At 48.7% G+C, this 27,559-nt stretch overlaps 2 protein-coding genes across 5 annotated transcripts in view; both read left to right on the forward strand.

The window, feature by feature from the left end:
- The window catches only part of KPNA6 (karyopherin subunit alpha 6), a 56,147-nt gene extending 47,759 nt beyond the window's left edge, over nt 1–8,388 (forward strand). Inside the window, exons 13-14 of the mRNA XM_005676715.3 lie at nt 793–971; nt 3,036–8,388. Coding sequence (XP_005676772.1) covers nt 793–971; nt 3,036–3,223 — 367 coding nt within the window. The 3' untranslated portion in view covers nt 3,224–8,388. The remainder of the gene's footprint in view (nt 1–792; nt 972–3,035) is intronic.
- Nucleotides 13,168–25,779, forward strand: TXLNA (taxilin alpha). 4 transcript variants are annotated; one of them, XM_018057634.1, is made up of 11 exons: nt 13,168–13,275; nt 13,788–13,997; nt 14,858–15,196; nt 16,957–17,048; nt 17,623–17,793; nt 19,131–19,325; nt 20,331–20,450; nt 20,682–20,756; nt 21,272–21,364; nt 21,664–21,759; nt 22,469–25,779. In XM_018057634.1, the coding sequence occupies exons 2-11, from the start codon at nt 13,820–13,822 to the stop codon at nt 22,793–22,795; spliced, it is 1,686 nt and encodes a 561-aa protein (XP_017913123.1). In that variant the 5' UTR covers nt 13,168–13,275; nt 13,788–13,819; the 3' UTR covers nt 22,796–25,779. The 4 variants fall into 4 exon arrangements, with proteins under 4 accessions (XP_017913123.1, XP_017913128.1, XP_017913137.1 ...); XM_018057639.1 differs by having other exon boundaries at nt 13,247–13,316; XM_018057648.1 differs by lacking the exon at nt 13,168–13,275 and adding an exon at nt 13,505–13,705.

Consider the following 27,559-nt stretch of genomic DNA (forward strand, 5'->3'; position numbering starts at 1 on the left):
CCAAAGAACACCCAGGGCTGATCTCTTTTAGAATGGACTGGTTGGATCTCCTTGCAGTCCAAGGGACTCTCAAGAGTCTTCTCCAACACCACAGTTCAAAAGCATCAATTCTTAAGCACTCACCTTTCTTCACACTCCAACTCCCACATCCATACATGACCACTGGAAAACCATAGCCTTGCCTAGACGGACCTTAGTCGGCAAAGTAATGTCTCTGCTTTTGAATATGCTATCTAGGTTGGTCATAACTTTTCTTCCAGGGAGTATATTCAGCATATTATAAAACCTTAGGAGAAAAGGATAGCCATTGAGTTAAGCTTTTGAGGATATAGGGTTGTGAATGGCATTTGGACAGGAAAAGGCATAAGTAAAAGTACAAAAATCAGAAACCTAGAGACATTCACGTTTGGCTGGAATGTAATATTCTTGGAAGGGAATAATGTGAGATGAAGCTAAAAAAGCTTAGGAGCCTGATTGTATTGAGAGTAGAGCTTGGACTGTGAAAATTTTAAGCAGGGGAATGATGTTTCAGAGTAGGTAGTACTGTTGCAGGGATACATCACAGACCAGGAGGAGAAATCCGTGGCAGCCTTCTACATGGAAATGAACTAAACCAGTAGTATCGATGGAGTGGAGAGGCTGAGGTAAAGCCTGGGTGTTTATGAGGGCTCAGGCAGTGGAATTGCTAAGAGCACTGACGTGTGTAAAGGAGACCCAGGGACCCCAGAGCACCGCCCTGGCACCTCCCTTACCTTGTCTTGATTTAGAACTTTCCTGGTCTCTGCCCTTCAGGTACCTGGTCTCCCTGGGCTGCATCAAACCCCTGTGCGACTTGCTGACTGTGATGGATTCAAAGATTGTGCAAGTGGCCCTCAATGGACTGGAGAACATCCTTCGGCTTGGAGAGCAAGAGGGCAAGCGCAGTGGCTCAGGGGTCAATCCCTACTGTGGCCTCATCGAGGAAGCCTATGGTATGTGCCCTCTCCCCAGACTAATGCCTGCCATAAGCAGAGTTCAGAACCGTAAGTCCTAGTTCAGAACCTCTGAAGTAGTATATGTATGTGAGGGTGTATGGTCAGCATTGAATGCAAAGTTTTATCCCACAAGTTCCATTTCTTCTGAGGAGCAATAGATCAGATCTCTTTCTGATGGGCTGTACCCAGTAAGTAGGTTATGGTACAGATGCAGAAATAAAGCTCCAGAATTGATAATAGGATAAGGAGCTGGAAGGCATGTTTTCAGCTGAGTTTCTAGCAAGTTCCTTTCTTTTGTTTTTCCATTATAAACAAGCTTATTACAAGATACTAGATAAGTTCTCTGTGCTGTACAGGAGGTCCTTGTTGTTCATCTATTTTGTTAATAGTAGTTTGTATCTAAAGCTTCCCAGGTGGCACAGTGGTAAAGAATCTTTCTGGCAGTGCAAGAGATGCGGTTTGATCCCTGGGTCATAGAGAGCCCCTGGAGGAGGAAATGGCAACCCACTCCAGTATTCTTACCTGGAAAATTCTGTGGACAGAATGTGTCAAAGAGTGGGATGCGACTGAGCAACTCGCATGCACGTGCACACACACGCGCGCGTGCACACACACACGCGTGCGCACACACACACAGTTTGTATGTGCTAATCCCAAACTCATAATTATCCCTCCCCACTCCAGTATTCTTGCCTGGAAAATTCTGTGGACAGAGGAGCCTGGCAGGCTATAGTCCATGGGATCTGACTGAACAACTCACGTGCATGCACATGCACACGTGCACACACACACACAGAATTTGTATCTGCTAATCCCAAACTCATAATTATCCCTCTCCACCTTTCCCCCTTTGTTAACCATAAGTTTGTGTTCTGTCTGTGAGTCTCTTTTTATTTTATAAATAAGTTCACTTCTATCAGTGTTTTTAGATTCCCCATATGTGATATCATATGATAATTGTCTTTGTCTGATTTACTTTATTTAGTATGATTATGTCTGGGTCCATCCATGTTGCTGCAAATGGCATTATTTTATTCTTACTTGGGCCTGAGTAATTTTCCATTGTAAATGTACACCACGTCTTCTTTACCCATCGTCTGTTGATGGACACTCAGGTGGCTTCCATGTCTTGGCTATAGTAAATAGTGCTGCTATGAACACTGGGGTGTATATATCTTCTCTCCAGATATATGCCTAGGAGTGGAATCGCTGGATCATATGGTAGGTCTATTTTTAGTTTTTCAAGGAACATCCATAGTGGCTACACCAGTTTACATTCCCACCAACAGTACAGGAGAGTTCCCTTTTCTCCACACCCTCTCCAGCATTATTTGTAGACTTTTGGTTTGTTTTTGGTTTTTTATTTGTCATACCTCTTGGCTTGCGGGATTTAGGCCTTGGTAGTGAGACTGCTCAGTCGTAACCATTGGACTTCCAGGGAATTCCCTTGTAGACTTTTTGATGATGGCTGGTGTGAAGTGATACCCTCATTATAGTTTCGATTTCCATTTCTCTAATAATTAGTGATGTTGAGCATCTTTTCATGTGCCTCTTGGCCATCTATATGTCTTTGGAGAAATGTCTGTATAAGTCTTCTGCTCATTTTTTGGTTGGGTTGGGTTATTTGTTGTTCTCATTGAGCCATGTGAGCTGTTAATATGTTTTAGAAATTAAGCCCTTGTGAGTTACATCAGTTGCAAATATTTCCTTCCATTCTACAGGTTATCTTTTTTGTTTTGTTTATGGTTTCCTTGGCAAGTTCTGTTAGGGGTACTGGGTTGACTCACTACTCATCTCCAGGAGATTCAGAATGGTTAACAAATCGCCCAGGTTAAACCACTGATTAATAACTGACATTTTAGTTGTTTCCCTTTGGGGCTGTGTAATTTTAACTAAAGATTGCAGCTCTCCTCTTTCAGATCAGAGAGAGACCTGATCATATTACTTTTGTTTATAAATGCTAATAGACCTCAGGGAAGGCAAAATGCATTCATGTTTTATGGACCCATAGTAAAGCATTCCAAGTTCATTCTTGTCCCTGCTTCTTTGTTGCCACCATAGGCTTGGATAAAATTGAGTTTCTCCAGAGCCATGAGAACCAGGAGATCTACCAGAAGGCCTTCGACCTCATTGAGCACTACTTTGGTGTAGAAGATGATGATAGCAGCTTGGCTCCCCAAGTGGATGAGACGCAACAGCAGTTCATCTTCCAGCAGCCTGAGGCCCCCATGGAGGGCTTTCAGCTATAATGTCTGCCTCCAGGGAGGGGAGGGGATGGGAAGCACCACCAACCAGCGGAAAAGCAGCCCTCTGGTGGGCGGGAAACCAGCCCCCCCACCATCAGCCACCACACACCTCTGCTGCCCTGGAAACTGTGCTCTTGACCTGCTCCGACCCCTTCCCTGGAGGGAGCACCCTCTGGACAGACAGAACCATCTGAGGCTCATGTTTGGGTTTTGTGACAAGAAGGGGACGTGTTGGGTTTTTCTTCCTTACACTATATTTTGGCTGCACATATGTCTTTAACCCAGGAGCCCAGGGGTAGACAAAGGAGGACTGAGGTAACCAATTTTGCACCTTTTTTTTTTTTTTTTTTGAATTTTAATTTTTTTCTTCTTTAGTGGTGACTTCCTTCCCTATTATCTTCCTTCATCCTTCCCAGTCCTCTGCCCTGATCTGTGTAACTCTTATCTTGGGGTACTTGAGCAGATGGAATATTCCAGAGGTGAGGGGGGTGGGAGGGGAGGGGAGAAATCCAAAACAAAGTGTTCTTGCTCTGACAGAATATTAATCTTGTATGCTTGGATTGAATTATTTAATTTTTTCTTTTGCACATTTTTTCTTGTATTAAGATTGCTCTTTCCCAGAGCCATGAGTTCCTGGTATTAGGAAACCCAGCTGCCAGCATTGTCTGGGACTAGAGACTGAGGGGGAGGTCACCATGCGAGAAAGGCCCCTCCCTCCCTCTAACCCCTTGCCCAGACCTCTTTAGTTTGGGAGATCCCCTTCACTCTCCTGGGGCACGTGCGCCAGTGGGAGTCAGCGAGGAGGAGCACAGGCCTTCAGACAGGGCTTCCCATGTGTCGCTACTGATCCCATGTTTCCTACCCACCTTCCAGAGGTGTGACCTGACTTCATTTGTTTACTTGAAAATTCCCCTCAGAGTTGAAATGAACCTCTGAGGTAGCTGTATTTTCTCCTAAGCACGCAACAGAGGGCTGTGGTCCTTGCTTTCTCCTGAGGAGAAAGTCCTTGCTCGGGTGACCCATAAGTTGCAGAGGAGGTTGGAGTGAGTGTCATGTATTGGGATAGCCAGGGGATCCTTGCCTTTGGCCTTTCTTCTTCCTCTTCCATAGGTGGATCATGTATATTTGACATGAGAGAATGTCAAAAGTTCTGTATTTTTTTATATTCTGTATATTAGGTAGGTCAATCTTATTTGGTCTCAAGAGGAAGAACTGTCCCTGTAATTTCTGTAAGTAGGATACGGTGAGGAAGACCAAAAAGAGATGTGGAAGTTCTTTGGCTCAGAAAGCCTGATCTTGATCCATCTCTCCTTGGGTTCCGGGCTACCACCTGGACAAACCCTTAGCTCTGGAGCCTTCATATCACAGGTCAGCCTGGTCTGATTGTCCCAGTACCTGAAGGGAGCAAGGGCTCCAGGGCCTGGTGAAGTCTACCACTCTAGTCCTTAGTGCTGAGCATCCTGCTCGCATCAGGAAACCCAGACAGCAGTCTGCCGCCTCGGATTTGCTCTCAAATGCCCTTGTCCACGTAAGTTATCACAGGTGGCTTTCTCTCTTTCTACAGAAATACAGCAGCTTCAGGACTTTTTTGAGAGTGACTGATACCTTCCTGGATTGGGATCCCTGTACATGGTTTGGACATTGCCCTTCCTGTGACACTTTCAATCCCAATGCCTTGCCTTTTCCCTTTGAGTAGAGCTGCTGCAGGGCCTCACTGGCTTGCCTGTATGCGTCAGTGGATTACGTAGTAATGAAGTGAAGCCCAGCTGATGGGGTGAGTGGAGGCATTTGTTGCCTGAGTGTAGGCCAGTGGTGGAGCTGAAGGCACACTCTGTCTGCCCTGTCGCTGCTTCCCCACAGAGATCAGTTAGAGATGCCCTGGTCCAAGCTGTATTTTCCCTTCCCCAGAAACAATGCCATTCTTGCTCCCATTCCTGCATATCCCACCTCTGGCTCAGGTGAAATCCGTGCCACTCTGCTTACAGATAAAAAGTTCAGGTCCTTTTGCCCATTGGTTTTGAATCTGCCCTCTTTTTCAAGTATTGAGATCCAACTCCAGAGGCATTTTCTGAGAAAAATGGTTCGGACTAGTGGTTATCACTGAAAAGTGATAGCAGAGCCATACCACCTAAGTGAGTCAGATGCTACTCTTCAGTTTGGGCATGATAATTACCAAGCCCCACTCTCCCTGGTAGGCAAGGGGCAGGACCCTTTTCACTTGGCCTGCTGACTCCATTACTCCTACAGTTCAAAAGAAAGTCACCCCCCACCCCTTGATCTTGTCCAACAGCCAGAGCATTTGAGTAAGAACTACTTTTGTATCTCTAGCAATAGTTAAGTCCCTGACATTGGGGCCAAATTCTTACTGGGAGACATACACATCCTGCCTTCCCCAGCTGTTCCTACTTTTGCTTCAGATCTGGGACATGTACTAAATAGAAGACTCTTCTGATTATCAGTTACTGCTTGAAGGCTGCTTTCTCCAAGGACTCCAAAGGCTGAAGTGTCTCCCAGGGCACAACCCGAGGATAAATTTCTCATCAGATAAACATGGCCTCTGGGAGCTTTCCTCTGTTAGTGTCTTCTTCAGACTGTTTTCCCATTATATTCCTCTGACCCGTCTTTCAGTTAACAGGTGAAGTTCTTCCAGCCCCCTGAGATGGTAACATCATCTTTTGTGTCCCCTTCTCCTTTGTTCATCTAGGGAAGCAAAATATTGTTTCTTTTTAGCCCAGGCTTGACAGTCACTCTTCGTGGACAGCCCCCATCTTCATGGACAGCCCCCATCTGGACTACAGACCCCGGCCCAGGGTGAAGGCAGAGTTTTCTGACAGATTTCTGAATGGATGTTACAGGGATGGAGGGGCTCCCCAGCCTGCTGTAGGGAATAGCCAGAGATGTGTATTTGAAAGGTTAATGTTTTGGCACACGGTTATTTGCATTTTAAAATCTCTGGTGGGTTGGTGATGATTAGGTGTGAATTACGGGGACAAGGAACCGTTTTCTTAGCTAAAGTGTTCAAGTACTGTTTTGAACAGCTATTTGTTTTTGCCAGCCCTTCTGGACATCCCACACCCACCCATCTTCACTGGTCTTAGAAGACTGAGCTATCCCGTGACTGGCTGGCCTTGGTATTGGCTGCAACCTTGTTAGAACCACACAGGTTCCATCCTCACCTGGCCAGCCTGTTTACTTTAGGCAGTGGGTACAAAGGACCCTTCCAAGGAACAGATGTAGAAGACTTCAGCTTTCAGGGACCCTTTGTGTTCCCCTTTACCTAGAACCCCTAGATCTACTCCCATTCTCTTTTCCCTTGGAAGACTTTCCAACAGCCCTATTTTTTAGAGCTGAACTACACAGATTGTAGCTGCTACTATGCTTAGTCAGGGAAGAGCAAAAGAAAGCTCTCGGGCACTGACTTTCCATTTCCCTCAAGCCAGACCAGTTTAATCTGAAAACTCTAGCAGAATGAACTGGACTTCCATTTTCTCAAGTCTGCCTGCCTTCCCCCTACACACTATAATAGAGTTACCTGTTTCTAGCAAAATAGAAGGGAAGGAGATGAATGCCTATCAATACTTCCTCCTCCCAACGCCCCCTTCTTTGAGGGCCTCTCAGATCATTTGTTCAGGCCACGTCTCTTCTCCCCAAGACTCACTTAGTTTGGTGTCCATCATCTTGAATATTCTTCAGTAGATACATCCCTGGGGCTCATGTTCTGGATTTTCAGTTGAAGTGAGAGAGCCAGATTCTACAGGTCTCTGCAGGCACTACAGGGACCCATAGGGTGCTGGCTGGGGGCCTCCTTGGCAGGCTGGGGAAGGGTGCAAGGCTCACTGCACGAACCATAGGAAAGGCTCACAACCATAGGAAAGGCTAGCAACATCTTCCAGGTAGGACTGTCCTAGCAATAAGTACATGTGAGGCTTGAGAAACTGCTCAGAGTAGGTTTCTTCCACAGCTGTTTCAGGATTGCACATTTTAGACCAATCTTGTCCAGTATTTTTTCTGTCTTTTGTATTTTTCTGTTAAGCCAGCAAGCTGAGAATTGGGCCCTGCAGGGATCCATGTGGTAGGCAATAGCTGTTCTTTGGCCAAGGCCTTCATAAAGGATCCAGTCATCCCATTGACTATTCCCTAGCCCCACCCCCAGATGAAGACCATGGTAAGGGAAGAATTTTGAGGTCAGTACAAACCAAATAAGTCTGTAAATTAAAGCTGTTAGTTTTCCTCTGAGAGGGCATTTTGCATCAGGCCTGGGCTATGTTCAGAATCAAACCTGGCTGTGAGTTAGAAGCACCATTAAATTTTGGACCTAGAACACCCCAGGAAAAAGGTTTGTGTAGTGTGTCGTAAAGGCCTTGAGTGTGTTTGGGCCCACCTTACTACTGGGCCAGCCTGACTGCTGCTATGCACGTTAGCACATACCTGAACCCCTCTGCTAAACTCAAGCCCTGCATCCCTACCTAGGTCAGATGTTCAGCCTCTGGGTTTGGGAAGAGAAAACTGCCATGGTGATAATCCTCAAGCCCTGGAGTTGAGTATTGGCTCTTTCAGCCAGTTTTTTGGGAATTGCCACAAAATTGGTTCGACCACTAAAGAAGCAAATGAGGCGTGAGGTCCCAATTACCCAAGACAGAGCAGATGTCCCTCAAAAAACATCTTGGGTTCCCAGCTACAGACCCTCGGAAGGTGAATCAAACCTGTTTGCTCACTGGTTTTTCTCTCTAAATTTATTTTGCTTTTAAGAACTATAAACTCTAGCTATTGTTTTCCATGTTCTCAGGGCCCCTGGGTAGACAAACAAAGCTTGATGATTTCAGAGCAGATATAGGCCAAGAAACCGTGGCATTGAGTGTGCTGAGTCCAGACAAATGATATTTATATACACATCCAAATTTGAAGAGAAAATGTATTTCTTTAGGTTTCAAACACTGTAATAGATATAAAGCAAAAATAAAAACCTGTTGCAGAGTTCTAAATAGTGTTCTTTGGAGTGATCCTAGACTGGATTTCTTGGAAGTCAATGAAATGAAGATGTTTAAATTTGTGGCCTAACAAGTGGAATTAAGAATTGTTAACAGCCTGCTTCTGCTACAAAGCATTTTTGAAATCAGCTTTATTGAAATATAACTGACATATAGTAAATGGCACATATTTAAAATGAACAATCTGTTAAGTGTTGATAAATCTACATCCATGAAACCATCACCACAATCAAGATAGTGAACATACCTATCGCCACATGCCCCTTGGGAATCCCTCCTTTCTGCCTAAAGCTCAGCAAGCACTGATGCGAGTTCTCACTATGGTTTAGTTTGCATTTTCTAGAGTTTCTATAAGATTTTCACATCCATTTCATCACTACTTCACAGCTCACTGAGCCCAAAGTAGTTCACAAACTACTCACTTTGGTTTACATCAATTCCTAATGTAGCAATTAGACTAGCAGCCAAAAAGTTGATACAACTCAAAAGGAGGATTTTGGTTGGCTTGAGTACATTTTACGTTTTAATTCATTGCCAACATTAAAAGATGCAGCTGTATTTAAAAATACCTGGCACTTCCCTAGTGGTGCACTGATAAAGAATCTGCCTTCCAATGCAGATTTGATCCCTGGTCCATGAATTAAGATCCCACGTGCTGTAGGGCAGCTAAGCCAGCAGGCCGCAGAGAGTCTCCATGCGCCCCAATTACTGAGACTGCTCTAGAGCCCCTGCTTGGCAACCAGTGAAGCCAGCGTGCGCCGCAACTAGAGGAAAAAAGCCTCCCCACCCCCAAATATCTGGCACTCCTGGGCCTGAGTTTCTGCTTGAAGACAATCTGCAAGAGTTCTATTACTGTTCACCACCACCACCAGTAGGCTCTCTGGCAGATACTAATGCTGTTCCCATTTTCTGTTATAGCAAAGGAAAAAGTAACTTTTTACCCATTTTTCTATCAAATTTTCATATTCCTTACCTGTCTGTTTTATTCATTACCTAGCAGGGCTTCCCTGATAGGTCAGTTGGTAAAGAATCCACCTGCAATGCAGGAGACCCTGGCTGGATTCCTGGGTTGGGAAGATTCACTGGAGAAGGGATAGGATACCCACTCCAACTTTCTTAGGCTTCCCTTATGGCTCAGCTGGTCAAAAAAAGCTGGCCCTCAGTGCAGGGAGGGACCTGAGTTCGATCCCTGGGTTGGGAAGATAACCTGGAGAAGGAAAAGGCTACCCCTACCCACTCCAGTATTCTGGCCTGGAGAATCTGGCCATGGACTATACAGTCCATGGGGTTGCAAAGAGTCGGACACAACTGAGCAACTTTCATAGCTGGCCCTTGGAGGCCACTGTTGACCCTTCTCCATGTATCACTCCTCTCACCGCATGCATACCTTGTTCTACTGTTTTTTATCTCTGCATAGAACACCCTATTCTTATACAAATCCATCAAGGCCTGATTCATATGTTACCTCAAGAGATTTCCCACATGCTTTTCTGGAAATAATGAGGGCCTTGGTTTTTAGAGACCTGAATTCCAAACCTTTTTGCGCTTGAGTTCCACCTTTTACCATTATTTCAATACTGCCTCTTAATGTTACTTGGTAGACACTGCCTAAGGGGTGGGGAAGAGCATTGCCCTGAAGTCTCTCCAACTAGGGAAAAATATTTTAACATCTTAAGAGCTGTAATATACCCATCTGAATGCAGACTTCCAAAAAATAGCAAGGAGAGATGAGAAAGCCTTCCTCAGTGATGAATGCAAAGAAGTAGAGAAAACAATAGAATGGGAAAGACTAGAGATCTCTTCAAGAAAATTAGAGATACCAAGGGAATAGTTCATGCAAAGATGGGCACAATAAAGGACAGAAACAGTATGGACCAAACAGAAGCAGAGGATAAGAAACGTGGCAAGATACACAGAAGAACTATACAAAAAAGATCTTAACAACCCAGATAACCTCAATGGTGTGATCACTCACCTAGAACCAAACATCCTGGTATTCGAAGTCAAGTGGGCCTTAGGAAGCATCACTATGAACAAAGCTAGTGGAGGTGATGGAATTCCAGTTGAGCTATTTCAAATCCTAAAAGATGATACTGTGAAAGTGCTGCACTCAATATGCCAGCAAAACTGGGAAACTCAGCAGTGACCACAGGACTAGAAAAGGTCAGTTCTCATTCCAATTCCAAAGAAAGGCAATACCAAAGAATGTTTGAACTACCGCACAATTGCACTCATCTCACGATAGCAAAAGTATTGCTCAAACTTCTCCAAGCCCAGTTTCAACAGTTCATGAACCAAGAACTTCCAGATGTTCAAGCTGGATTTAGAAAAGGCAGAGGAACCAGATATCAAATTGCCAACATCCACTGGATCATAGAAAAAGCAAGAGTTCCAAAAAAACATCTACTTCTGCTTTACTGACTATGCCAAACCCTTGACTGTGTGGATCACAACAAACTGTGGAAAATTCTTAGAGATGGGAATACCAGACCACCTGACCTGCCTCCTGAGACATCAGTATGAAGGTCAAGAAGCAACAGTTGGAACTGGACATGGAACATCGGACTGGTTCCAAATTGGGAAAGGAGTACATCAAGGCTGTGTACTGTCACCTTGCTTATTTAACTTATATCCAGAGTACATCATGCAAAATGCCAGGATGGATGAAGCATGAACTGGAATTAAGATTGCTGAGAGAAATCTCAGATATGCAGATGACACCACCCTATGGCAGAAAGCGAAGAAGAACTAAAGAGGCTCTTGATGAAAGTGAAAGAGGAGTGAAAAAGCTGATTTAAATCTCAACATCCAAAAAATGAAGATCATGGCATCTGGTCCCATCTCTTCATGGCAAATAGATGGGGGGAAATGGAAACAGTGACAGACTTTATTTTCCTGGGCTCCAAAATCACTGCAGATGGTGACTGCAGCCATGAAATTAAAAGACACTTGCTCCTTGGAAGAAAAGCTATGACCAACCTAGACAGCACATTAAAAAGCAAAGGCAGTACTTTACTGACAAAGGTCCATCTAGTCAATGCTCTGTTTTTTCCAGTAGTCATGTATGGATGTGAGAGTTGGACCATAAAGAAAGCTCAGCGCCGAAGAACTGATGCTTTTGAGCTATCATGACAGTTCAAGACTCTTGAGTCATCTCCAACTGCAAGGAGATCAAACCAGTTAATCCTGAAGGAAATCAATACTGAATATTCATTGGAAGGACTGATGCTGAAGCTGAAACTCCAATGCTTTGGCCACCTGATGCAAAGAACTGACTGACTGGAAAAGCCCCTGATGCTGGGAACGATTGAAGGCAGGAGGAGAAGGGGACAACAGAGTGCACGTGAGTTTGAGCAAGCTCCAGGAGTTGGTGATAGACAGGGAAGCCTGGCGTGCTACAGTCCATAGGGTCACAAAGAGTCTGACACAACTGAGCGACTGAACTGAAGAGCTCTAAAACAATGCCCAATTCGCAAAATAATTCAAAATATTCTCTGCCGTCTCAGCCCCTAGACTGATGTTAGGCTTTAGGAGTAGAGCTTTTAGCCAACAGTTCTTGCGATGGTCAGTGACTTGTAAGCAAATGATCTCAACACCTCCCCACTAATGCTGGAACAGAACTCTGTCCAGACCTAGAAAGCTGAAACAAACTACAGAGAACTGAAAAGGCTCTGAAGTGGCCTTTGAGTTTGGTGGGCCTCAAAAGATTTTGTTTTGCCAAGAAGGGAATTTTGGAAGGTAGAACAGCACCTACAAAAACCTAGGAAGTCCAGGAAATAGTAAAAGTATAGATGGAATGAAAAAGGCTGACGGCATGGATAGGACTGGCTGGAAACAGAAGCCATACCAGTTAGGCATTTAATCCAGCACACAGGTTGTTGCCTTTTATTTCACTAATAGACAAATGGATCAAGTATTGCAGTCAGTCTCACATTTGTCTTGTGGTCTCATAAGGAGAAAAGCTTGGCTTTTTTTCCTCTTTAGCCCCAGTGCAACTGGAACTTTGTAGATGGTGCGCCAGGCAGAGAAAACACTCGAATCTGCTGAGGCCAAATTCCCCCTGGCAGGGCACCCTCAGTACCTTCCAAAGAGCGACTCGAGCTGGTAATGAAGATGGAAAAATAAGTTACTTTCCAAGTTATCTTGATTCATCCTCAAGGAAGGCCTACCATGGGTGGTTATTCTGAGTAAGAGGCAGGTAGTCTGATAGTTAGGATGGGTGCCAAACTTCCTGGCTTTGAATCTGCCCTCATCAGTCACTAGCGATGTAACTTTGGACAAGATACCTAACCTGTGTCTTACAGTCCACAGCTGTAAGTTGGGAATAACGAAAGTTACAGTATTTAAGATACTGGGGAAACTAACGTTTTAAAAAAAAAAAAAAAAAAAACTATTAAAAACTTCTATTTGAATACAGAAACTGAAGTCCTGGGAGGGAAAAGAATGCCCAGTCACACAGCAAATTAGTGATGCAGCTGGGACTGAAATACAGGTCTGATGCCTAGCCCAGTATTCTCCTTCTACTCCTCAGAGTTCCTAGACAGTCACAGATGTTCGCATGGACAGAGGAGCCTGGCAGGTTACAGTCTGTGGGGTCGCAAGAGTCGGACACGACTGGGCGACTAAGCACAGACACACACAGATGTTCACAGCAGGAGGGACGGGGTAGTGGAGGCGTGCAGAAAAAAGTAGCCAGCCGGAAGGCTCTAGGAGCTGAATCATAGCTTCTGCGTGATAGACACAAGGTTGACGTGAGTATTTGTGCAGAATGACTGGCTCCTTTCAGACCTCCTGGGTCTGCGGCTCCCAGGACTGGAGCCCTATTGCATCTCGGGAGTCAGGGGTTAGCCCCGACGCATGGAGGGACGCGTAGTCCTTTCCCTCCCCCGCCTTTCCAACTCACCCTCCTCGGAGGCCGCCTTCGCTGCATCTTTCCCAGCAAGCCCCGCGCTAGGGCGGGCTATTGATTGGCTGCGGCGCGAGCAGGAGGCTCGGCCAGCAGCAGTTATCCAGGGTTTCCGGTGCGAGGCCAGAGCGGGCGAAGCCGTCGGGGTGTCGGCGGTGGGGGTGCGTACGGCGGCGGCTAGGGGGAACAACGCGAGCAGAGGGTCTGTGGTCTCAGATGGTTTTGGCCGGTGCGGGGAATCGCTCGGGTTCAATGTGACGGCTCGGGCCTGGGGGGTGGGGGCGGGGGGGCGGGGTGTGGCCTGTGCGCATGCGCGCGGGGGCGCGCGCGGCTCTTGGGCGCGCGGGGCGTGGGTGGCTGCGCGCGCGCGACGGGGGTGCGCCCACGTGGGGCCAGAGAGGCGGGGAGGAACCGGGAATCCAGCGTCCCGCCACGTCAGTCCCGGGCCTTGAGCCTGTTCCGCGTGCGGCCTGTGGTGAGGGGCCAGTGTTGTGCTGGGAAGTGACTTCTGGAAAAAGGAGGCCTGGCTGGGCACACCGGACAGACCAGAGACTGGGAGAACCGCTGACTCCCTCCGGTGAAGGCCTGCTGGTTTGTTTCAAGCTTCGCGCGCCCCCTGATATTGAGATTTCTGATCCAAGTCTGGAAAATAGCAATGTGTTTGTTTCTATAGGATCTGCTCCTAACCTGACATTGCAAACTACAATGAAGAACCAAGACAAAAGGAATGGGCCTGCCAAGCAATCAGGCAACACTTCCAACCCCAAAAACACTCCGGGGCAACCGGAAGCAGGACCTGAGGGAGCCCAGGGGAGGCCCAGCCAGTCGGCTCCTGCGACAGAAGCTGAAGGTTCCACCAGCCAGGCTGCAGGGAAGGCAGAGGGTGTGTGCCAGCTCTGCTTTTCCAATGCGCAGGGGGAGGAGTTTGTGGCGCGCCGGTCTAGCTTCTGGAATTAGAGGCCCGGGCCACTGTTTACCCAGCAGAGAGGAAATGTGGAGAGGAGGCCAATGCTGAGTCTGCGCAGCCCCCACCAGGCGCTGGGGAGTGGATACAGCCTCCCATTCAAAGCACAGGGGCAGACCTCCAGACAAGGCTCTGACAGGATTAAGTCAGGTTGAGGTTGGCAGTCAGATGAGACTTCCAACCAGCAAATCCAGGTTAGAAACACCTCATTCACAAGTGGGTAACTGATGTTTATACTTGAGGCATTTCTGGTGCTTTTTTTTTTTCCTCTCCCAGAGAAGGATTTATTACTTGAAGAAAGTAAAAAGAAAACTTGATTTCCCAAAGCACTCTCTCCTCCGAACTGTTTTTTTTTTTTTTTTTAAAGACAGCACCCAGTGGCTTGCAGGATCTTAGTTCCTACCAGGGATGGAACCTCCCCTCACCCCGTGAAGCCCAGAGTCCTAACCACTGGACTGCCAGGGAATTCCCTGGAACTTTTTTAATATCAAGAGGCAACATTGGCAGGGTGGAGAAGGGAATGGACTAGAGTTGAGATGTAGAGTTCCTGCTACATGATGCCACCCCTGTGTGTTGGATGGTCTGCTTAGTTGATTTCTTTTATGCTCAAAATAAGAGTGGTTGGAGAGTAGTGAGAAATAGTTGGCTTATAGGGAAGTAAACTAAGGCTTAGAGAATTTAGGCAACATTTACCCAAACCAATATGTTTGGGCCTGAAAAATCCCAACCAGCGGCCTAACCATCTTATTTCCCTCTCTGCCCTTCATCCTCTCCTGTAGGAGCACAAGCCAAGAGTGCTCAGTCTGGAGCCCTCTGTGATGTCTCTGAGGAGTTGAGCCGCCAGCTGGAAGACATCCTCAGTACATACTGTGTGGACAACAGTCAGGGGGGCCCAGGTGAGGATGTGGCACAGGGTGAGCCTGCTGAACCCGAAGATGCGGAGAAGTCCCGGACCTATGCCTCAAGGAATGGGGAGCCTGAGCCAGAGACTCCAGTAGTCAATGGTGAGAAGGAGATCTCCAAGGGGGAGCCGGGCCCAGACGAGATCCGGACCAGTGATGAGGTCGTAGACCGAGACCACCGAAGGCCACAGGAGAAGAAGAAAGCCAAGGGTCTGGGTGAGCAGAGAACAGCTACTTGTGAGGGGAGGGAGTTTGGACCTGGCATACCTGGGCCAGCCCACTCTGCAAGGATTCAGAAGAAACCTGACTTCCAGAGGTGCCAAACCACATAGTCTAATCAAAACTGTGACAGTGGGGCCATCATGTAGAGGTGTGCGGTTGTTCATTGCATTAGGGGAACAAGTGCAAACCAAAGGCCAATATACTCTTTGAGAAGATGGGAAGCAGGAGTCATCAGTAGGCATCCTGTGCCATCACCATTTCTAATTTGCTGTGTGACCTTAGGCAAGACAGTTCTCTCTGTTCCTTAGTTTTCACTTCTTTACACAATAAGAGAATTGGACTAGACCAGAGTTGAAAACTCAAATAAGTTAAGCTTAGCCAGAGGGCCCCAGGAGACCAAGAGAATACCTCATTTATCCAAAGGCTTGACTGCCACCTGGTCCCAGTGAGTTAATAGTATGTTAGAACTGTAGCTGGCTGCCTTTTTTAGCCACAAATATAGAGTTATGTGAAATCTCTAGATTTGTAACAGTTGGCAACTAATAGGATAGGAGCCAAACAAAACCCATCTGTGGGTTGGAATTGGCCTGTGTGCCAACGATTTGCATTCTCTGCATTGGTCTCTCAGAGCCTCCGGGGGTTGACACTTCAGGAACCTGTCACAGTGCTATGCATGGTGGCCCCCTCTGACTCAGGCACAGGCAGTGGAGGAGTCAGTCACTTGGGTGGGGATGGAGAGTGAGTGGGTTAAAGAAGCAAGGTGATATTATACCCACATCTTATGGGGTCACTACTCCCTCACCCCCTCCTTGTTATCCTAATTTAAAGAAGTGTGTAGGTTTTGTTTTTTTGAATCTTATGATCAGATATCAAAAGGTATATTTATTTATTGGTAGGGGTATAGTCATTTTAAAGTACACTGTTGGCTGCCTCTGTTGACTGAAGTGCAGTGTTCTTGAGGAGACCTATTCCTTTTGTGTCCTTCCTTTTTCAGAAGGGCTTTCTTTGCATTGAAAGTGAAAGTCGCTCAGTCGTGTCCGACTCTTCACAACCCCATGGACTATACAGTCCATGGACTTCTCCAGGTCAGAATACTGGAGTGGGTAGCCTTTTCCTTCTCCGGGGGATCTTCCCGACCCAGGGATCAAACCCAGGTCTCCTGCATTGCAGGCGGATTCTTTACCGCTGAACCACCAAGGAAGCCCTACTTTGCATTGAAACAGCACTGAATTCACAGGTGGGATACCTTTTTTTCACCTGTAGGTAGAGCAGGCAGTTTTCTTTCTCCCACTCCTGGTGCTCATCTCTGAGATTTCATAGAGACTCATTCTTTTTTTTTTGTGTGTCTTTTTTCTAAAGATCTTTGTGTAATGGGTGGATTGATTCATTGATTGTTTTGGCTGCACTGCGTGGCTTGCGGGATCTTGGTTCCCTGACCAGAGATTGAATCTGCACCCTTGGTAGTAAACACGTGGAGCCCTAACCACTGGACTGTCAGGGAACTGCCTCAGTCCTTCACTGAATAAGTATTTGTTGAGTGTGTCCTCTGTGGTGGGCACTCAGGACGGTACTGGGGCTATACCGGTGGGCAGAACTGAGGGGGTCCCAGCGTTCCTGAGGCACACAGAAGAGCAGGGACGGCAGCCAGGTCAGCAGACGGAAATGTAACGTCTGATAGGTGAGAATAGTGGGCCCAGACCCAGAGGGGGCCTCTAGAAAAGGAGGTACATGCCTTTGCTCCCCGTGCTTTGCAGGAAAGGAGATCACATTACTGATGCAGACGCTGAACACGCTGAGTACCCCTGAGGAGAAGCTCGCAGCTCTGTGCAAGAAGTATGCTGAGCTGGTCAGTGCTCCCCCTTCATACACCCTCCCTGCCCTGGGAGGGTGGCACATTTTTAACTACCCCAGGTTGCATTATATTTCTTCCTATGGTGCTGAATAAGCTTATAGGAGGGGAGCTGAGCTGAACTGGGAAAGGACTGGGTCTTAGAAGGAGATGAAGGTGTGAGGCCAGGAAGCAGAAGGATTATCTGTCAGTAATGAAAAGGCCAACATGATACTCAGAATCATATTGAGGAGAGAAATGGGGAATCCAGGTCTGTTGCTATATATAAGGAAGACGGTAGCAGGTGGGCTGGTCTGTGGAGAAAGTTGGGCAAATGTCGTGGTTGGAGAGTCTTATGAGCTTTGAATCTGTAGTCATAGCTTGGAGAGAAACTGGCATCTGCTGACTGTGAGCCTCTGCTGGTCGGTCCTCGGCGTCCGTTTCTGTATCCTTGACATGGGGCCCTTGGGGTTACTGGGGGCAGTGTGTGACCCACCATCATAGTGTCTAACCTGAGCTGCAGTGGCTGGAGTTGGGTCAACTCTGGAGACCCTGAGTTCCCACAGGGCTCTTCCTCTGTCCCTGTCTCCAGCTGGAAGAACACCGGAACTCCCAGAAGCAGATGAAGCTCTTGCAGAAGAAGCAGAGCCAGCTGGTGCAGGAGAAGGACCACCTGCGCGGCGAGCACAGCAAGGCCGTCCTGGCCCGCAGCAAGCTCGAGAGCCTCTGCCGTGAGCTGCAGCGCCATAACCGCTCCCTCAAGGTGGGGCATCCACTTTTCCTGACCTCACTCGTCTTCAGTAGCTTTCCCCCTAAAAGTAGCATGTGCTTTGGGATAGAGATTTCCTCAGTGACGCTGTGCCTTAGAGCTGCTTTACCACTTGACGTGCACTTGTATTAGGTGAGGTAAAGGTTAAGGTGCTGAGGGAATCCGGACGAGGGGCTTCAGGTTTCTCCATTCCATCGAGTCCCGGGGAGCAGCTCTTCTCCTGGAGGGCTGTCAGGCAGGCCTTTGTCCTTGCTGTGCTTCACCTAGGATGGGGTCAGTCTGATTAAGGCTTGGTCAGTACTGTGACCTCCAGATCGTTAAATATACCCTTTGTGTTTCTTTAAAACTTTGCATCAGTAAGCATGTTTTGCGACTTGTTTTGCTCAGTTTTACTGTATGTTTTAAAATGTTATAAATTTAATATAGATGTGATAGAGAGTAAAAGGTGACAAAAGTCTAATAAATCAAAGGTAATTATTGCCCACCATCCTCAACCCCAGCCCCAGTAGAAACTAATGGGAAACAAACCTGCTTATATGTAGGTTTAAGCGTAGCCTTGTAAGTTTCCTTAGTATAAAATGTAACATAGTTTTGTTTTTTAGTGAAATTATTATACATGTATTGTTTCATAGCCTATTCGGTTTTCTCAGTGCCTCATCTTTCCCTATCGTTTATATAAGCCTGTCCCATTCTTTTTAACGGTGGCATTATATGGATACACTGCATTTAGTCAGTACCCTAGTTAGTGTGTTCTGTGTTGTTTCCAGTTTTTCTCTGTTATAGAGCTACAGTGAAAATTCTTTTTATATATATCCCTGGCTAATTATATAGGATTTATCCATAGGCTGAAGCTCAGAAGTGAAATGTCTAGGTCAAAGAGCATCAGATTTTAATTTTAGTAGATTTTGCCTTCCCACCAACAGTGTCCAAGTGCCTAATTCTGCACAACCCTACCAACCCTGGGTATTATTGAATTTTAACTACTTGGTCAGGGTGAGGGGGTCACAGATGAAAGCACATTTAACTGAGACTAATAGATCCTCCAAACTTATTCTGAGACCAGGAAAAGTAGGCTTCAGGAGATCCAGATTTATTTAGAAAGGCACTTACCTGTAAACCTACCTTTTTCTAGGGAGTCTCTGGCTTGATGTCACCTGTTTACAGAGGGGTCCATTAGTAGCCCCCATTGCTTGACATCTCTTCAGAGCCTGGCTGCTCCTCACTGGGAGAGCAGGGAGGGCTACTGGGAAAGAGCATCCGTGGACTGGTGGGAGAGCCCTGTGAGGCTGGGAGCGGTGGATGATGGAGCTGGGGGTAACTTCTCTGCCTAGGAAGAAGGCGTGCAGCGGGCCCGGGAGGAGGAGGAGAAACGCAAGGAAGTGACCTCACACTTCCAGGTGACGCTGAACGACATCCAGCTGCAGATGGAGCAGCACAATGAGCGTAATTCCAAGCTGCGCCAGGAGAACGTGGAGCTGGCTGAGAGGCTCAAGAAGCTGATTGAGCAGTATGAGCTGCGGGAGGAGGTGAGGGGTCGCCCGGGGATGGAGGAGTCTGGGCGGGCCAGCACCAGGCAGCGCTTTCCAGGCTTCATCCCTTCGCCCATTCTCCCTTCTTAGCCTGGGAGGGATTTAGAGGAGGAACTGAGGTGATGAGAGGAATCTCGCTTGTGACCACACAGCTGGATCCACAGTGCCCTGTCCTGAACTGTAGGGCCAGGTGTCTTTGGGAGTGAAACTGTCCACGTTCTGAACTGGAGTTACATTCACGGGTCATGTATTTTGTCGCATCCCAGCAGGGATTTGTGGCAGCACCCAACTGGACACGTTAATGCTTATGTAGTTAAACTTGTGAGTATTCTCACCTAGGTTTATAATTAGCCCTACAGTGATATGGGTCAAGTTTTTCTGCCTACTTAAGGCAGTTTCAGTTTTCAGAGTATTTTAGAATTTGGAATCACAGGGTAGGAGCTGGAACTGTGTTCAGTCATCGACTCTGGGGTCTGTGCCCTCCAGTTACTTGCTGCTTTGCTGCCCCCGCCACCTGAAAGGGCAGGGCGTCACTCCCTTGACTGGTGTTGACTGCTGTCCCAGGCACTCGAATCCCTCTCTTTGGGTCCCACACTGTCTCTTGGAAGGGCCCTCCTCCTCTTCCCTCTCCTTTCCCCCTGGTACTCCCATTTACTAGGGAGTTGGGCTACAAAAGTGCGGGTTCTCAGTCCAGTGGAGTAATGAGGCTGAAGGTTTAAGTGTATCTGTTACTTGGCTTCCTGGGAGGTGATCTCATCCCGTGCTCATGCCAGACTGACTCAGTGGGAAAGAAACAAGGTGAGGTTGGGAAGTAGACCTTCCAGGGACTTGGGGCCCACCACCTGTGGGACACATGGGAGCCCGGCATGTCATGCTGAAGTGGGACACTGGGCAGCACGCTGGTCTCTGCATGCGGAGCATCCTGTAGCTATTGGGCCTCCCCAAGAAAAGCTCCCGACAGATGGAAACCACACACCCACCCCCGACAATGCTTTCCTGCAGCACATTGACAAAGTCTTCAAACACAAGGACCTGCAGCAGCAGCTGGTGGACGCCAAGCTCCAGCAGGCCCAGGAGATGCTGAAGGAGGCAGAGGAGAGGCACCAGCGGGAGAAGGATTTTGTGAGGCCCAGGCCCCAGGGATGGGGGTTCTGGGAGGAGGCGGGTCGGGTTCTGACTCAGCTCACAGTTAGGTGTGCCCGGGAGAGGTTGTCTGGTTAGGCCAGAGCACTGCTAGCTCAGAAACCATCTGAGAGCAGGAAGCCTCGGGGGTCGTGGTGCGTATAGCTAAAACAGTCCAGATGCAGCCTCTAGGGGCTTCTGATGGAATCTGGGGTCCTGTCTCGGAAATAGCTTCTCAAAGAGGCTGTGGAGTCCCAGAGGATGTGCGAGCTGATGAAGCAGCAGGAGACCCACCTGAAACAGCAGGTAAGACTGGGTAGCCTCCCCCTGTGCCTCCATGGTCCCCAAGCTGAGCCCCATCCGGGGGGAGGGAAGTGGGACCCTCATTCTAGGCCCACCGTGACTCCTGCGTGACCTTGCCAAGCCTTTGTTCTCTCTGAACCTGGCTGGCACCTATGTGGTGGTGATCAGGTGGGAAGGCAAGCTAGAAGGACTTGTTCCTGGTCCAAAGTGTTGTATTCCTTTTGAGGAGGCGGAGACAGAACAGGTGATTTTAATTATGTAATTAGACTTCATTCTGGAAGAAGAGTTTGAAAAGGAACATTACAGGAAATATATAAATCACCCCCAGTCCTACTTTTTAGGCTTAACATTTTAGATTCTATCCTTCCAAATAGATGGGGGTTTTTTGTTTGTTTTAAGGAAAACTGGTATCTCCACAGAATTGTTGAGTCAGGGGGCTAAGGGTGGGTCTGAGTGTGTTGACCAGAAGTGCCCTCCAGAAAAGCCCAGTCTTACTTGTGGGCTTCTCTCTCACCCAGCTTGCCCTGTACACTGAGAAGTTTGAGGAGTTCCAGAACACTCTTTCCAAAAGCAGTGAGGTGTTCACCACATTCAAACAGGAGATGGAAAAGGTAACTGTGGTCCAGATTGTGGGTGGCTATGGGGGTGCAAGCAGCTTCATTCTGAATTGAACACGGGGCCTGCCTTCAGGAAGCCCCCATCCCTGGAGTGCTTCATGTGGCACTGTTTACAATAATACGTGATTGATACCATAGAGGGCTAAGAGTGGGCCGTATTTACCTGGATACACCCTGGGGTGGCTCAGAAAGCGCTGATCTCGCCCCCTTGGGACGGTTTCCCACCTTGGAGACACAGATGCACAAATCGCCTGACCTCCTGATCATTTCCTTCTGTGTGTCACATAACCCAGATGACTAAGAAGATCAAGAAGCTGGAAAAAGAAACCACCATGTACCGGTCCCGGTGGGAGAGCAGCAACAAGGCCCTGCTTGAGATGGCCGAGGAGGTGGGCTGAGTACGGTGTGCAGCCGGGCTGGGGGTGTGTGAAATTCTTGGCCCTTTCCTGTACTTTCTACCAAGAAGGATGCAGTGAGCCCCGAGTGGAGCTGGGATTCATGCGCATGTCTGTCCAAGTCCAGAGGCACCAGCCGTCTCCTCAAGGGAGGTAGTGAGCTTAGTGATGGGTCTGTAGTGGAAGCAAAGAGAGCAAATGGAAGAAAGGGGGAAACAGCAGAGAAAGCAAGGGGTGCCGACGTGTGTGCAGCTGGCATGCAGAGCCGTGCAGATAATTTGATTTTGTGGCTTGAAGGGAAGGAGGAGAAAGTAATTGACGGTGAGGCTGCTGTGCACCAGACCCTGCTGTGAGTGTGGATGCCCCAGCTCATTGAGCTCTCTCAAGATCTGTGAGGTGATGTTAGTAGTCCAGGCTAACTGATAAGGCAACAGACTCAAAAGCCAAGCACTTGCTAAGGCCATCTGGTGAATAAACAGAGGAATCCATCACCTCCAAGCCATGCCCCTTCTCTATACCACACCTGTCTCCAGTTGGCAGCCATGTCTCAGCATAAACCAAGACTGTTCACTCAAAAGGGGCCAGCTTTTGACTCTGGTCAGTGCCCAGCGTTGTTAAAATGTGAATGGTGAATGTTTTCTACCAAGTGGCGGTGGGTGGGCGGCTGATGACATGAAACTGAAGGCCCCATTTCTCTCCCTAGAAAACACTCCGGGACAAAGAGTTGGAGGGTCTGCAGGTGAAAATCCAGCGGCTGGAGAAGCTGTGCCGAGCGCTGCAGTCAGAGCGCAATGACCTGAACAAGAGGGTGCAGGACCTGAGTGCTGGTGGCCAGGCTCCCCTCACTGACAGTGGCCCTGAGCGAAGGGCAGAGGCTGCCAATGCCTCTAAGGAACAGGGTGGCGAGGGGCCCAGGGTTCAAACACCGAGCTCCCCGAGGGCCACAGAAGCTCCTGGCTGCCCTGGAGCACTGAGCACAGACCCTTCAGGCCAAACGGGGCCCCAGGAACCCACCTCCATCACCGCCTAGGGTGCCCATGCCAGGGGGTGCTCTGGGAAGGGAGCGAGCCACTCAGCCAGGCCCAGCCTGTGCGAGGCTCCCGCCGCTGAGGCCCAGGGTGCTCTGACCTGGCTGACATCTGACTCTGCAGTTTTGGATTTTATGGGTCAGTGCTGCATACATACGGCATATGTGCAAGGCCTCATACATTTATATATCTCTAAGTGTAAAACAGGCTTGCATCACAGGTGGGGGTGTGTACACATCAAGTCAGTGCCTCTTCTGTGAGCTGAAGCGTCTTAAAGGGGAGCTGCCGTCACAGGAAGCTGGCAGGACAAGTGTCTTGAGCTTTCCCCTGCCTGATGTGAGGCTCACCCCTTCCTCCCTGCCCTTCAGAGCTCATGACGGGTGACACACCCAGGCCATAACTGTGTTTCTCCTGTTAGTGGGACTTGGGCAGCTCCAGCTCTCCCAGCTCCCCTGGAAGCTCCTTTGCTTCCCTGGAAAAGGGGTCTCCAGGCAGAGCGTTGACAGAGCACTTGGAGCTGGTGATCGGACTGCTTCCCTGCCTAGGACAAGGGACCTGGAGCATGCTCTGTGCAGGGTGACGTGCTGGTAGGGAGCCCCTCAGGTGCCGCTTCCCCTGCGTGCTGGTGGTGCCAGGACCAGGCCAATGATGCTTCGCAGTAGCCTTATCATTCACAGGTGCCTCTCTAGCCTGCACAAATGATGGACGAGATCACCCAAAGGATTCTCTCTGAAGGTCTGGGGTTTTGCTTCCTCTGTGTTTGTTTTGCACATGGCAGTGTATATTGAGGATCTTCTGAGGAGGAAGGGGTGCCTAGCGGTGGTGCCTGGGCTCCCGGCCTCTAGCGCCCCACCCGCCTCAGCACCCTGCCTGGCACCTTGGCCACACTGGTGCTTAGGTTTCCTGCTTGACGAAGTCAGATTATTTATAGTGAGAGAAAGGCAAGGGTCCCCATGGGTTTGCCACAAGCTTACCAGTGGCTTCAGTCCTGGGTGGCCACTGCTGATGCCATCACTGCTGTCTCCACGCGGCAGATACTGGGCCCTGGGTCCAACCATCCCCTTGGCTTGATGAGTCTGCTTCATATATCCATGCCCACAATGTGCATTCTTTTTTGAGATTTGCCCTGATTTTGTTACTCACATAATAGCTGAGATATGCGCTCCTTGACGTCCTACTTGTTCCTGTGTGAGAGCCCCCAGGTCTTGTCCAACAGCTAACGGATAAGAATGAGACTTGGCCGTTGGCTGAGCCCCAGAAGTCCGCAGAATGGCTACAGATAGTTGTGTCTGTTTCTTCTGTACCCCGACTCCCACCCCTCACACATGCTACGCTGCACTCTGAAACACCTACTGTTTGCAAACTTGCCAGTGCATTAGCCAGTGTTTGTACAAAACACTTCTGGGACAGCAGAATGTAGGAGTCTTGCATCAGGAAGCAGGGGTATGTTGGGTTTGGGATACCATAACCCCATCTCCAGCTGGGCCTCAGCTTCACTGTAGCTGGAAGCCATAGACCAAGATGGATTGAGTGGATGAGTTTTTGCTTCTTGCTGTATTTCCTCGAAGTTAGTTCATTGTCTTATAGCTCCCTTCATCTTCCACAAACAGCGCGCTCTTTTTTTTTTTTTTTTAACAGCCCACTCTTAACAGCTCTTAAATCCTTCTCAGGTGATAAGGTTCATAAAGAGTGTGAAGTACTCCTGAATTATGTTAGGACTTAAACCAGAGATGGCAAATGAATGACACACCATTTCCCCTCTTCATCCGTGGGTGGTACCACTAATCATCTGAGTATTTCCTGTTACATTCCTGGTATACCCTCATTTCTCAAGATTCCCCCAGCAGCCAGTGTGAGTGTTGAGACCTGTTTGCCATCTTTGGCTGAGATCCTGCTGTGCTGAGGAACAGAAGAGCTGCCAACAGGGTTTGCTGGGCTAAGGAAGCATGGGAAGAGGCAGATGTTTCTGCCTGCCCCCTTCAAAGAGCAGGGAGGCCAGCAGTGGCCCACAGGGTCACCTGCCCCACTTCAGCTACCTCTTAAAGCCTATAGTGTTGGCAGGGAGGGGACTGCCAGAGCCCAGTATGGTGTGGCAAGTTACAGTCTTCAGAAGCCAAGAATAGCTGCTTGGTGAGCAAGGTGGCCCCAGCTGTGCAGGGTAGAAGCTCTGCTCTCAGCTCAGCCGTCCGTCTGTAGCCATCCAGGCCAGGCTGTAGGTGGGGTCCCATTCTCCGTTGACCAAATCTTTTTAATCACTACAGCTGCTCTGCTTGCTCTGCTTTCCAAAGTCAGCCCAGGTTCCTGGGTGCTGTCCACACCAGCCAGGGTCCTGGGCCAGATGCAGAGGTGGCCTATCCATGAATGAAGGCAAGTTCCTTCCTCACTGGGGCAGGTCTCATGCCCATGACCTCAGTTTTTGGACCAAGAGCTGTGTTGGTTTCTTAGGTTGCTAGCTTTTCCTCTAGGGGACCACCGCGGGTGAGGCTCTGCTGACAGTAACTTGTGTTCAGGGTCTTGTCCAGCTGAGAGCTTCGTGTCCACCAGATTCTGAGAGGTGGCAGCAGCACTTTTTAAAAGGTTTGTTTTCCGTGAGGTTTTTGGACCATGGGCTGCGCTCAGGCACTTTCTATGAGAGAATGTTATGTCTGTAAAGGATGGTTATTTCCCCACCCCTGCCCCCACCCTGGTGTCTGCGGCAGGGGGGCCCAAGCCTGCTGAGGTGGTTCTCCTGCTGCTGCTCCAGCCCTCCCACCTTGCACAGCACAGAGGAGGTCACCCTAGGGACAGCCAGGCACCTGCCTGGGGGAGGGGTGCTGCCTTCTGTCCCTATAACTGCTTCCCTTATGGCCCAACCTGGCCGTCCAGATTTGTTTGAAGCTGTGTTGACAGCTTTTTTGTCTCCTTTTGGTATTCACAACAGCCAGGGACTTGATGTATTTTAAAACCACATTAAATAAAGAGTGTTGCCTTAGTTTTTCTCTTCCAACCTTCGTGGTCCTTTGCTACTTCTGGATCCATCCAGCCATCACTGATGTGTCCAGATCTGTGACATCTCTGGTTCTGCCCTGGTATCGTGCACCTTCCAGGGTGCCCTTCTGCCTTCCAGCGGTCACCACAGGCTTAGGACACTAGCAGATTCTCTCAACTGCCTCAGCAGGGCCTTTGGCAAAGTTGGCATGATGCTTATCAGATACATATGATTTTTTCCCATCAAAACTTGTCCCTGCCCTCTGAGTTCATGGGCTAGTGAGGAGGAAAGGTGCTTTTAGATACAGAAAAGTTGGTTGTGCTGTGGGAGCAGAGAAGAGGTCCTGTTCCCTTCACCAAGGGGATAGAGTTAGATCCCAGAAGAGCCTTAGGACCCAAAAAGGCAAGTGGAAGTTCAACATTTAGTGAGGAAGTGGTTGATTTGGCAAAGCGGGTGCACTGGAGGGTAGTGGGAGGAAATGGGACCAGCCAAACCACCATGAGCCCCTGTGCCAGGCTAAGGAATCTGGGCTAGGTCTAGAGAGAAGGAACCACTGAAGTTTAAATACGAATCAGTCAAGTCTGAGGAAGGCACAAAGAGGGGAGACTAGAGAGTTTGGCATAGGCCAACTAGTGGGGCCCAAATTAAGGGGAGTGGATGCTGCCGCCATCGCCACTGGGCCTGTCCATTGTGGGTTGTATCTCTGGCACTGGCCCAGCCAAGAGAATACACAGGAACCTCCAGGTCCCTTTGATTTCATGCTTTCCGTTCCAAGACCAGAAGCTGCACTTAATGCTTATGAATGGGTGTATTTCTTAACTCCTGTTCACCCACCCGAGGCAAGGTGTAAAAGTTGAGACTGCTGTAAGGGAGACAACCTACTGGTACCTCACCCAGCATCCTGTTCACCTGTGCTGGTCTTGCCCAAAGGATTACATATGAATAATTGCCACACAGCAGAGACAAGTGTCCTTCCCTCCAGTTTCCACAGGCTTGTGTGTCCACAGTGATTGTTGAAGTCTTAATGTCTTCCCTTCTGGAGCAGTCTAGATATTAGAAGCACCTGGGAAAGAGCCCCAATGAGGTGCCTTTGGAAAGGGCGCCCAACCCTCTGGAACTCAGTGAGGCCCAGGCCGAGAAAGATGCTCCTGCTCAGTGGGGGTGGGGTGGGGTGGGGGGAGGGGTAGGTAGGTGCAGTGGTGGTGTGCCGGCCCTGGGGCAGTTATCTGAGACTGCAGGGCAGCCTCCTGTTGCATTAGATGCTTCTCAAGAGACCTGAGCTGGGAGCCTCTGACTGGTCTTTTAATAGCTGCCCCATTGATCTGGCCTCTTGGGGCAGCACCAGCAGCGCTGGCTCAGCCTTCATCAGATACTCAGGTTTCCCTCCTGGGGACCGGTGTCAAGTGCTGGGTTTGCTCTGACCTGATGCTCCCCACACGTATCCCCTAGGCCTGGGGGTGGGGAGAGGGTAGGCTTGGTCTTGTCATTTCGTGAATGGCTGAACACACCCCCATTGCTTACCAGAATGGGTGCTCTGGAGGGAGTGGTATTACCCTCAAAAGAATATTGTTGACCTTTAGTATAACGGGACAATGACTACCTTCCTTCAGGATTGTTAAAAGGATACATAAAATGCATAATAGGGGGCCTGGACTCACTTGAAAGATGGTTGTCTTCTCTTGCAGTTTCTCCTGCTGCTTTTTGTGTTTCATATTTGTCGTTGTTCAGTTACTCAGTTGTGTCCAACTCTTTTTGACCCCATGGACTGCAGCACGCCAGGCAACCCTGTCCTTCACCA

The sequence above is a fragment of the Capra hircus genome, chromosome 2 (assembly GCF_001704415.2).
Source record: "Capra hircus breed San Clemente chromosome 2, ASM170441v1, whole genome shotgun sequence".
Taxonomy (NCBI): Eukaryota; Metazoa; Chordata; class Mammalia; order Artiodactyla; family Bovidae; genus Capra; species Capra hircus.

Bases quoted from the DNA above. Each gene is read 5' to 3' on its own strand.
- TXLNA (XM_018057634.1), top strand. From the start codon at position 13,820: ATGAAGAACCAAGACAAAAGGAATGGGCCTGCCAAGCAATCAGGCAAC. The intron at 13,998-14,857 runs GTGTGTGCCAGC...CCTCTCCTGTAG, and splicing joins GGCTGCAGGGAAGGCAGAGG to GAGCACAAGCCAAGAGTGCT. The intron at 17,794-19,130 runs GTGGGGCATCCA...TTCTCTGCCTAG, and splicing joins GCCATAACCGCTCCCTCAAG to GAAGAAGGCGTGCAGCGGGC.